This window comes from Saimiri boliviensis, chromosome 7, assembly GCF_048565385.1.
Source record: "Saimiri boliviensis isolate mSaiBol1 chromosome 7, mSaiBol1.pri, whole genome shotgun sequence".
Lineage (NCBI taxonomy): Eukaryota > Metazoa > Chordata > Mammalia > Primates > Cebidae > Saimiri > Saimiri boliviensis.
Window position 1 is genome coordinate 34286005 of NC_133455.1, and position 12261 is coordinate 34298265.

Sequence of the window (12261 nt, forward strand, 5' to 3'; positions counted from 1 at the left end):
TTGGTAGAGACAGAGTTTCACCATGTTGGCCAGGCTGGTCTCGAACTCCTGACCTCAAATGATCTACCCGCCTCAGGCTCCAAAAGTGCTGAGATTATAGGCATGTGCCACCACATCTAGCGAAAAGTTAAAAACTTAATATTATTTTGAGGGAAAAGACCCCTCTTTCCTGTCTCTTGTCTCAAGGGAAGAGGAAGTAAAAAGACACAGCAGGCAGGAGGTCAGTAGCAAGGTCGGCTGGAGCTGCTGTCCAGGCCTGGAGGTTAAAGATCAAATGCTCTGACCCTTAATCACCCTCCTATCCATAGATCGCAGGCATAATATGGAGAAACACTCTCCACTGTACTCCCTCAATCTTGCTCAAACGCACACCTGGTCACGAACCCCAGGACTATTTCGTCGATCTTCACCCTCTCACATGTACTTTCTAGAATTGTAAGCCTTTTAAAGGGCGAGGATTTTCTTTGTCCTGGAGCTCGGTTCTTGAGATGCAAGTCTGCCAATGCTCCCAGCCAAATAAAGCCACTTCCTTCTTTTTTTTTTTTTAAGACGGGGTTTCACCATGTTGGTCAGGATGGTCTTGAACTCCCAATCTCAGGTGATCCACCCACCTTGGTCTCCAAAGTGCTTGGATTACAGGTGTGAGCCACCACACCCGGCCACCACTTCCTTCTTGAAATCTGGTGTCCCGGAGGTTTCGTCTGTGGCTTATCCTGCTTTAATTTATACCATTCACCACCCAAAGACAACATTTCCAAAGGAACTATAATTTTAATCAAATTTAGAACTCTTAGATTACCTGTACTTTTAAAAGAAAGGTTTTGTAATACAATTAAATGTCAAAAATCCTATATTTGAGAATGGAAGTGAAGAGAGACTAAAATTTATCTCTAGGAAAGTATCTACTCTAGAACTAGCGGACAAACAAGGGCAGACTCCAGAGAATAAAGAGCTAAATATGAATAATAAGACTGTAATAGAACTACTTGAGCAAAACTCAGGAAACACAAATTAGAAGACAAAAAAAAATTGATTAATTTGACATCAGAATTCTCCTCTACTTAGAACACCCAGGAAAAAAATTAATCAGATGGGAAATTAAAATAAGATATTTAAAAGTCTGAAATCAACAAAGCGTAATGCCTAGACCATATAAGAAACTCCTGGACCAGGCATGGTGGATCACACCTGTAATCCCATCACTTTGGGAGGCCGAGGCAGGCAGATCACAACATCAAGAGATTGAAACCATCCTGGCCAACACAGTGAATACCAAAATTAGCTGGGCATGGTGGCACAGGCCTGCAGTCCCAGCTAGGCAGGAGGCTGAGGCAGGAGAATCACTTGAACCCAGGAGATGGAAGCTGCAGTGAGCTGAGATCAAGCCCCTGCACTCCAGCCTGATGACAGAGCAAGACTCTGTCTGAAGAAAAAAAACAAAACAAAACAAAAAGGCTGGGCGTGGTGGCTCACACCTGTAATCCCAGCATTTTGGGAGGCCGAGGAGGTTGGATCATGAGGTCAGGAGTTCAAGACCAGCCTGGCCAATATGGCGAAACCCCATCTCCACTAACAATACAAAAATAGCAAGGCGTGGTGGTGCAGGCCTGTAGTCCCAGCTACTCAGGAGGCTGAGGCAGAAGAATCGCTTGAACCCAGGAGGTAGATATTGCAGTAAGCCAAGATCATGCCACTGCACTCCAGCCTGGGCGGCCAAGCGAGACTCCATCTCGTCTCAAAAAAAAAAATAAAAAAGAAACTCCTAAAAAGCACAAAGAAAAAAAATGGAAATCCCAATGGAAGACAGACAAATAACAGAAACAAAATCCATTAAAAAAAAAAAAAAACTGGGAGATTCTGCAACAAAATGACCAAACAGGAACAGCTCTGGATTGCAGTTCCCAGCAAAAACTCAGAGGGTGAGTGATCACCACAATTCCAAACGAATTTTTACTGCCCACAGACCAGTAGGTTCCCGGGCAGAAAAGTACCGTGAGTCTCCAGTACGGCTATTTCAGCCAACGCAGCAGGTCTCCGCACAAAAACTCAAGACAAATCTGGGCGTCGTTTCACCTGGTGCCTGGAACTCCAGGGAGACTGAGTCGCCCATTCAACTGAAAAAAAGGGGACTGAAACAGGGAGCCAGGTGATCTGGCTCGGCCAGCCCCACCCCCACAAAGATCAGCAATCTGAAACCCTCTGAACTGAGAGTTTCACAGCAAGCACAGATGGACTCAGGATGGTCCAGCTCTATGGGGGGAAAGGCATCTGCCATGAGCGAGGCACTCCACCATTACCGAGACAGTCCGCCATTAATGAGGAAGACTGCCATTACCAAGGCAGTTCTAACTATACCTCTATAAACAAAACTGCAAGGACATTCACACAGCAGCTGGGCAGAGCCCACAGCAGCTCAGCAATGCCTCTACTGGCAGACTGTGACTAGGCTACATCCTTGCTGAGCAGGGTATTCCTGAACAAAGGCAGCAGCACAGCAGGAACTTATAAATAAAGCCCCACCTTCCCAGCACAGAGCACCTGGGAAAAAAAGGTGGTTAGGAGTTCCACGGCAGCAGACTTAAATGTACCTGCCCAGCAGCTCTGGACGGAACAACAGAGCTCACAGCTCAGCACCTGAGCTCCTGTAAGGGACAGAGTGTCTCCTCAAGCAGCTCTCTGACCCCCGTATACCCAAAGAGACATCTCATAAAGGAGAGCTCAGGTTGACATCTGGCGGGTATCCTTCTGGGACAAAGATAATGGAAGAAGAAACTGACAGGAATCCTTACTGTTTTGCAGTTGCTGCAGGTGATCCCCAGGCAAGCAGGGTCTGGAGTGGACCTCCAGCAGTCCTACAGCAGAGGGACCTGACTGTTAGAAAGAAAACTAAAAACAGAAAGAAATAACTTCAACAACAACAAAAAGGATGTCCACTCAGAGACCCCATCTAAAAGTCACCAACTACAAAGACCACAGGTAGATGAGTCCATAAAGATGGAAAGAAACCCGTGCAAAAAGGATGAAAACACCCGAAACCAGAACACTGCTCCTCCTCCAAGAGATCACAACTCCTCACTAGCAAGGGAACAAGTCTGAATGGAGAATGAGTCTGATGAACTGACAGAAAAAGGCTTCAGAAAGTGTGTAATAACAAACTTCTCTGAGCTAAAAGAACATGTTATAACCCAATGCAAAAAAAAACTAAGAACCTTGAAATAAGGTTTAACAAAATGCTAACGAGAATAAACAGCTTAAAGAGGAATATAAAAGAATTGATGGAGCTGAGAAACAAAATACGAGAACTTTGTGAAGCATACACAAGTTTCAATAGCCAAATCGACCAAGCAGAAGAAAGGATATTAGAGGCTGAAGATCAACTCAATGAAATAAAACAAGAAGGCAAGATTAGAGAAAAAAGTAAAAAGAAATGAACAAAGCCTCCAAGAAATAGGGGATTATGTGTACCTATGCAACAATCTTGCATGTTCTTCACCTGTACCCCAAAATCTAAAATGCAATAAATTAAAAAAAAAAAAAAAAAAGAAATAGGGGATTATGTGAAAAGACCTAATGTACATTTGATAGGTGTAGCTGAATGTAACAGAATGAATCCAAGCTGGAAAACACTCTTCAGGGTACTATGCAGGAGAACCCCAACCTAGCAAGACAGGCCAATATTAAATTTCAGGAAATACAGAGACCACCATAAAGATATTCCTCAAGAAGAGCAACCCCAAGGCACATAATCATCAGATTCACTAGGGTTGAAATGAAGGAAAAAATGCTAAGGACAGCCAGAGAGAAAGGTCGGGTTACACACAAAAGGAAGCCCATCAGACTCACAGCGGACCTCTCAGCAGAAACCCTACAAGCCAGAAGAGAGTGGGGACCAATATTCAACATCCTTAAAGAAAAGAACTTTCAACTGATAATTTCATATCCAGCCAAACTAAGCTTCATAAGCAAAGGAGAAATAAAATCCTTTACGAGCAAGCAATTGCTCAGAGATTTCATCACCACCAGGCCTGCCTTAGAAGAGCTCCTGAAAGAAGCACTAAACATAGAAAGGAACAACCAGTACCAGCCACTCCAAAAACACATCAAATGGTAAAGACCATCGACACAATGAGGAAACTGTATCAACTAATGGGCAAAACAACCAGCTAGCATCAAAACGGCAGGATCAGATTCACACATAACAGTATTAACCTTAAATGTAAATGGGCTAAATGTACCAATCAAAAGACACAGGCTGGCAAATTGGATAAAAAGTCAAAACCCATCAGTATGCTGTATCCAGAAAACCCATCTCACATGCAAGGATACACATAGGCTCAAAATAAAGGGATGAAGGAAGATTTACCAAACAAATGGAGAGCCAAAAAATGCAGGAGTTGCAATTCTAGTCTCTGATAAAATAGACTTTAAACCAACAAAGACCAAAAGAGGCAAAGAAGGGCATTACATAATGGTAAAAGGATCAATACAAGAAGAAGAGCTAACAATCCTAAATATATACAAACCCAATACAGGAGCACCCAGATACATAAAGCAAGTTCTTAATGACCTACAAAGAGACTTAGACTCCCACACAATAATAGTGGGAGACTTTAACACTCCACTGTCAATATTAGACAGATCAACAAGACAGAAAATTAACAAGGATATCCAGGACTTGAACTCAGACCTGGACCAAGCAAACCTAACAGACATTTACAGAACTATCCACCCCGAATCCACAGAATGTACATTCTTCTCAGCACCACATCACACCTACTCTAAAATTGGCCACATAGTTGGAAGTAAATCACTCCCCAGCAAATGCAAAGGAATGGAAATCATAACAAACAGGCTCTCAGACCACAGTGCAATCAAATTAGAACTCAGGATTAAGAAACTAACTCAGAACCGCACAACTTCATGGAAACTGAACAACTGGATCTTGAATGTTGACTGGATAAACAATGAAATGAAGGCAGAAATAAAGATGTTCTTCGAAACCAACAAGAATGAAGACACGGTGTACCAGAATCTCTGGGACACAAAATTTTTCTGTTTTTAGTAGAGAGGGGGTTTCACCATCTTGGCCAGGCTGGTCTTGAACTCCTACCTCATGATCCACTCCCCTCAGCCTCCCCCAAAGTGCTGGGATTATAGGCGTGAGCCACCATGCCCAGCCGCAGCAAGCTAACTTTTTTTGTATTTTTAGTAGAGACAGGATTTCACCATGTTGCCCAGGCTGGTCTTGAATGCCTGACCTCAGGTGATCCATCTGCCTCAGCTGGGATTACAAGCATGAGCCACTGCGCCTAGCCTACTAAAAAAAATATGTATTAACTGCTAGAAATTGGGAACTGTCTTTCAATCACCCTAGAAGTGTTAATGCAAAGAGAACACACTGATGAATGGGAGCGCACTGATGAATGGAGGCAGCCTTGAACTGGTGGAGCTATACAGCTATTCCTTATGAATACCCTAAGAACCTACCAGATTCACTAAGGTCAGTGGTATATCAGCCAACATGTCTTAAACCATCTTCTACTCAGTATGCCCTTCCCCACTCTAAAAACCACCCAATACCCTTCCACTTCCCTACTCTCCCATACCTACCTTTACTGCCTGGCAAACTTTTATTCTTTCTCTAAACTCCTGCTAAAATGTCATCTCATTCAGAAAGCCTGTCCTATCTATAATCTCCCCTTAGAGAGTTCTCTTAAAGAGTTAACATACCCTTCCTTAGTTCTAACTCTGTACCTTATACTTGCTTCTACCATTCCATTTATCATATATTGATATATCATAATATTTTTACATATCTATCTACCTTACTAGACTATGAAACAGACTAAGACACTTACGTTTTAAGAGGGAATGATCTCTAACAGCTTCTGCAGCTAATACAGACTTTCCACAACCTGCCATTCCATATATGGTGACCCATCCTGGTTCACCATTCAATTTCGAGAGCTTCTGCTGAATTGCATTCACCAGTTTCTTCCTTGCGACAAAAACAACTGGCCTCTGTGGTACTCCACCTTCACATAGGACTGTCCTTACTAAAATCCAAAACAAAACAAGAATGAATGAATAGAACTTTGGAATGATCACTGAAGTAATACCATAAAAACCAGAGAGCAAAGCTGAGGCTTAGCCTGAAAATTTCCAAGAGAAGTAAGAAAATGTGGCTAGCATATTAACTTCAATTTTCTGATTTCTCAGACCACAGAGAGCAAAGGCAAACACACATCCTTCAAGGTAACTAAAGAAAATGAGGCCGGGCACGGTGGCTCAAGCCTGTAATCCCAACACTTTGGGAGGCCGAGGCAGGTGGATCACGAGGTCAAGAGATCGAGACCATCCTGGTCAACATGATGAAACCCCATCTCTACTAAAAACACACAAAAAAAATTAGCTGGCCATGGTGGCACGTGCCTGTAATCCCAGCTACTCAGGAGGCTGAGGCAGGAGAATTGCCTGAACCCAGGAGGCGGAGGTTGCAGTGAGCCGAGATCACGCCATTGCACTCCAGCCTGGGTAACAAGAGCGAAACTCCGTCTCAAAAAAAAAAAAAAGAAAAAAGAAAAAAGAAAATGAAAGCCTCTATCTGTATCTGCCCTTACTCACCCTACTTCCTGACTTTCAGTCTCTCTCATATTGAAGACTGGGAAGGAGGGTATAAAAGGAGAAACATTTATGGCATACCTTTTAAGAGCATATTTCTATAGATTCTTATTTTTTCCCATAAACTCTTATAAACACATAGAACTGGAAAATAAACAAGGGCCTATAAATTGTCTTTTTGTCTCTAAAAATTAGGGTAGACATATTATTATCTCAGCAGTATAGTCCACTGGGCAAGAAGAAAATGTGAGATTTAACATGGATGCAAATAAATATTTAAATTGAAAACATCACTACAATTTTTCAACATGTAGTTTTCAGTGAACTGGTCACACTGTTTTCAGAAAATTACACCTATAATAAGACAAACTGGCAGCAATTTTGATAGCAAAGTGACAGAAGGTATAATGGATACAAACCATATGAAGTTATTCCACTAACTGAATCTTTACCACTGGAAGAAGAGACAACAGGAATGCCATCATGGAGAAGGGCAGCAAGATCTTTATATCCTTCATGTAGTAGAGCATTGTAGAATGATATGTAGGAACCATTATCTTTTTTAAGTATCATTTTAATTAGCATAGCTGCTCTTTGCTGTTGAGTGGGCTAAAAAAAAAATTAAGTAATTTAGAATATACAACAATAAGTATGTACACAACATAAATTAGTGGAGATCAGGGCAAGTTCTAAAATTCTAAAAATTTTTAAGAAAATGTGTACTGCCTCTGAGAGCTTTACCTCATTTCTTACTTTTTCCTCTTCTGATATTGTTAAAAATCCATCACTAATCATGTGATCCATGATGTAGGATGTCTTGATGTCCTTTTCCAGAACTTCTCTATGTTGAAGCAAACAATTTCGAGCTTTTGCATCCATCCTCCCTCAAATCTTTTTCTCTTTGAGCTGTCAACCATTAGCTACAGCCAAAACACCAAATGCTTGTCAGGCAAAATAAATACATGAAAAGATACATAATCTCACTAGTAAACAAGAAATGTAAAAAGAACAAAACTGATTGTTTTTTCTTGGCAAAAATTTTTAAATGGACAAAACCCAATGCTTGGAAAGGTATGAGAAAATCGGCATTCTTATGCACTAATTGGGGAAAGTAGAAAATGGAAGCAATTTTTCTGGAAGGCAGTATAAGATACAGAAGTGTTTAAAGTAAGTCTTCTCTCTAACCCAGAAATCCCACTTCTAAGAATTTACCTCAAGGAGACATTCACACTCATATGTAAAAATATCCATTGGAAAATTAATGAGCTTCAGATTAGATGTGGTGGCTCAAGCCTATAATCCCAGCACATTGGGAGGCTAGCATAAAAAATAAAAATAAAAAAGAATGAATGAAGGATGTTTCAGTGATGAAAAATAATGATGGACAACCTAAATGTCCATCATTCTGAATATGGATTTTAAAAATTAGGGTGTGTATATAAAATGGAATATTATGCAGCCATTCAAAATTATAAGACACATATCTCTATGTATTGACATGGAAAGATGCTCATATCACTGCTGCTGAAAAAACAGAAATATGATCCCACATATAACATAAAACGTGTTGGCACCATATGAAAATATATAGGAGATGTTTAGAAGTTTATTCATCAAAATGTTTGGGTTACTTCAGAGTAGCAAAATTTGGGATTTCTTCCACCCTGTCTTAATTTTTTTTTTTTTTTCTGGTAGTAGAGATGGGGATTCACCATGCTGACCAGGCTGGTCTCGAACTGCTGACCTCAGGTGATCCACCAGCCACAGCCTCCCAAAGTGCTGGGATTACAGGTGTGAGCCCCACCATGCCCAGCCTCTACTGTTATTCTTTTTTAACATACATTATCATTTTTTACAATAAAATACTTCCTTTTAAAATCAAGATTGCATAAAATAGTGATTACACTGAAGTCCTAATTTTTTTTTTTTTTTTTTTTTTTGAGACGGAGTTTCACTCTTGTTACCCAGGCTGGAGTGCAATGGCGCGATCTCGGCTCACCGCAACCTCTGCCTCCTGGGTTCAGGCAATTCTCCTGCCTCAGCCTCCTGAGTAGCTGGGATTACAGGCACGAGCCACCATGCCCAGCTAATTTTTTGTATTTTTAGTAGAGACGGGGTTTCACCATGTCGACCAGGACAGTCTCGAACTCTCGACCTCGTGATCCACCCGCCTTGGCCTCCCAAAGTGCTGGGATTACAGGCTTGAGCCACCGCGCCCGGCCATGAAGTCCTAATATTAAGAGACTTCTTGTTTTCTTTATCAAACATAAGACTGAATAGAGCATTATTAGTATTGAGTATTAGTTCTCATTCAAGGAGGATGTCAGTTCTAGGTCTTCCTTGCTAAACACATTTCCCACAAAGCAACAGGAAATACTTTCAGATGTTGCTTCTCGAACCAAGAGGACATGAGGAAAGAATAACAGCCTTTATAGTAAAATACTTGAAGTTTCTAGCAACTTTATTTCAAATATAATGCAAATTTTTCCATGGGCATAAAACCCAGTTCACAGTATCTGCAAGTTTTCAAAACATTAACAAAACTCTATCCAATGTATAGAGTGAGTCTAAATGGGTTTATTAATTAAGTCATTCAGATTGTAGGTCTAAAGGCCAAGCAGCCCCGTCGCTAGGATGCCATGTGGAAGCCGAAGCCGCACCTCCCGCATGGCCTCTCCGGCCAGCCAGGCCCCTCAGATGAGAGCTGTGCCCAGGCCAGCACCAGCCGCTCAGCCACCAGCAGCAGCACCCCCCTCTGCAGTTGGCTGTCCTGCTGCTGTACCCCGGCAGCCAAGTCTGCTGTCCCAGATGGCAACCACTGCAGCTGGCGTGGCTGTGGGCTCTGCTGTGGGGCACACACTGGGCCACACCATTACTGGGGGCTTCAGAGGAGGAAGTGATCCTGAGCATGCGAGGCCTGACATCACTTACCAGGAGCCTCAGGGAACCCAGCTGGCACAGCAGCAGCACCCTTGCTTCTATGAGATCAAACAGTTCTTGGAGTGTGCCCAGAACCAGGGTGACATCAAGCTCTGTGGGGGTTTCAGTGAGGTGCTGAAACAGTGCCGACTTGCAAACGGATTGGCCTAATCAAGAAGTTCATGGCTCAAGCCTGTAATCCCAGCACTTTGGGAGGCCGAGGCAGGTGGATCACGAGGTCAAGAGATCGAGACCATCCTGGTCAACATGATGAAACCCCGTCTCTACTAAAAATACAAAAAATTAGCTGGGCATGGCAGCGCGTGCCTGTAATCCCAGCTACTCAGGAGGCTGAGGCAGGAGAACTGCCTGAACCCAGGAGGCGGAGGTTGCGGTGAGCCGAGATTGCACCATTGCACTCCAGCCTGGGTAACAAGACTGAAACTCCGTCTCAAAAAAAAAAAAAAAAGAAGTTCAAACTGGAGAAATGGAAAACCAGCTCTCACAACCAAGTTAACTTAATATAAAAATTTAATTAATAGTGAAGGTATAAAGTGTAGCCATCAGTTAAACCTCTCCTGTCATTCCTAGCTTCCTTGCTTCAGAATTGAAATGGAAGGGAGTGTGCCTATCTGTAGAATTTGAAGCTGGTTAAATGTTTGTGTGGCCTCCTTAAACTAGCTGTTACGATTTTATTCTTTGTGAGTTAATTAGAATAAAGTGATTTTCTTCCAAAAAAAAAAAAAAATTCATTCAATACACCTTTGTGCCCCTCCCTATGTGTCAGGCACCAAGACTACAGAAAAAAATTGAGTCATTTCCCTGAAATAATTCACAGTCTAGTCAGAGAAGAAAAAGAGTGAGAATGTGAATATGCCCAAAGTACAAAAATAGAGCACAAGTAATTTGGAGCTCACAGAAGAGGGGCAATAATTATCAAACTTCAATGACTTTTTTTTTTTTTTAAAGATGGGGTTTCACCATGATGGCCAGGCTGGTCTTGAACTCCTGACCTCAGGTGATCCACCCACCTTGGCCTCCCAAAGTGTTCAGATTACAGGCGTGAGCCACTGCGCCCAGCCAATGACTATTTTTTAAGTCACCAAATGTAACACTTGGAAAAATAGGGACGTAGGGCATTTGCCTATGCTTGTCAAGGCTTACAAAATGCCCAGCAGTGGCGCGAAACTGTTAAAAAGTTATTCATTGGAATTAAACTCTCATTTTTTAAAATGTTAATGTTTTTGTCAATGCTTCTCAATTTACAGTAATGAAATTCCATGTGAAAAAAACAATGAATGAATGAATTTTTTAGGTTATATCCAATAGCTAAGCAAACAGACACTCTGGATTTCTGGAACTAATTTCCAATTTCACCTAGTCCTGTTAAACTAAAATATATAAACCTTTAACACGTTTTAAAACTGCACAAATCAAAATATCTGAACAAAGTCTCAAAGGGTCCCACCTTTTGTAACCCACAACAAAATGGAAAGCAAAACTCTTCATAGATGTAAAATAGGAAGCACAGTATATGTTTATCCACAAAAACCTCAAGTTTACTACTTCCTCTTTAGATAATTTCTCTTCCTGGTACAGGAGAAGGATGGTCATCAAATATTCCATGTCCTCAAATTCCCTGTCCCTGAAATCGGCTACCGAGCCTCCCAAGAACCTGGCTCAGGGAGAAAGGCGAGGAGGTCAACTTACCCAAGCCTTAGCGTCTAGGACTTACTGGGAAGGGCGGCACTGCAGGGACAAGACTAGGAGACGCCAGGCCGATGGGGGCGAAACAGCAAAAGGGGTTTTCCTCCGGGAATCGGGAGTGCGGGGCGCTGGCTCATCACATACCCTGCGCCCCGGGGCAGGTCCGGTCCTCACAGGCGCCTCACCTGGATCTATGCAGCCCCGGGGCGCTCAAAGACCCCCAGGTACCTCCGAAGGGTGGCGAGGTGGGCGTCCACCACGCTGCAGCCTGACCCCACAGTCCCGGGGCGCCGCGGCGAGGCCCGGCCCGCGGGCCGCCCGCCGATGGACCCCACTCCTAGACACAAAGGGATGAGGGGTTCCCGGCCTGTGGCGCCCTTCCCACGGCGGCAGCTGCACCCCGCGGGAGCCCGGCGCTACTCCGGACGCCGCCGCGGCACCTCAAGTCTTCGCGGGTCGCCGACTGCCCAGACTCCACACCTCCGGCTCTATCCCTTTTGCCCAGGGATAGAACAGACGGTCCCACTCGCTACCTCTTCTCCGCCTCTGTACAGCTGAGCAGCCAAAACCCGCTGGGTACGCCCAGGCCGGACGGCGCGCGCCCGCTTATGCTAATAAACACACCCTAAGCCCCAAGGGGCGACCACGGCTGCCGCCGCGCACTCCCGCCGCCGCTCCAGCCCGCGCGCGTAGGGGAAGTGCCCGCCCACCGCGCGGAGAGGGCGTGACTAAGGCACACGGACCGGCCGCTTTCTCACCAAGGCAGCATTCGGGCCGCGGCGGCGCGCTCGACGTGGCGCGCGCGGCCACGCCCCTTCCTCCTCTAGTCCCGTCGGCCTGCGCGCGCCCGGGAGTTTGAATTGCCTGGGATTTGGAGCAATCTCGCAGGCGAAGGCGCTGCGGGGTGAGGTCGCCGCCAATATCGACTAGGGGAACTAGGGAGCAGGGAGCTGAAACGCTCCGTGAATCAGAATCAACGAGGATGGCGGGACGAGGGAAGGGGCTGGGCCCTGG

At 44.0% G+C, this 12261-nt stretch overlaps 1 protein-coding gene and 1 pseudogene across 5 annotated transcripts in view; one reads left to right on the forward strand and one right to left on the reverse strand.

Annotated features, from left to right (window-relative positions):
- Window positions 1-11919, reverse strand: part of APAF1 (apoptotic peptidase activating factor 1) — a 93205-nt gene extending 81286 nt beyond the window's left edge. Inside the window, exons 1-4 of one of the 5 annotated variants that reach the window (XM_039471683.2) lie at window positions 11433-11919; window positions 7363-7541; window positions 7041-7230; window positions 5859-6056 (exon numbers count right to left, since the gene is read on the reverse strand). In XM_039471683.2, the coding sequence (XP_039327617.1) occupies window positions 5859-6056; window positions 7041-7230; window positions 7363-7500 (526 nt within the window). In that variant the 5' untranslated portion in view covers window positions 7501-7541; window positions 11433-11919. Of the gene's footprint in view, window positions 1-5858; window positions 6057-7040; window positions 7231-7362; window positions 8592-11250 lie in introns of those variants that run through there. The other 4 variants (XM_074402382.1, XM_074402381.1, XM_074402383.1 and 1 more) reach the window with 4 other exon arrangements.
- LOC120364913 (coiled-coil-helix-coiled-coil-helix domain-containing protein 2 pseudogene) lies at window positions 9232-9716 on the forward strand (annotated as a pseudogene).
- Window positions 11920-12261: the final 342 nt, after the last annotated feature.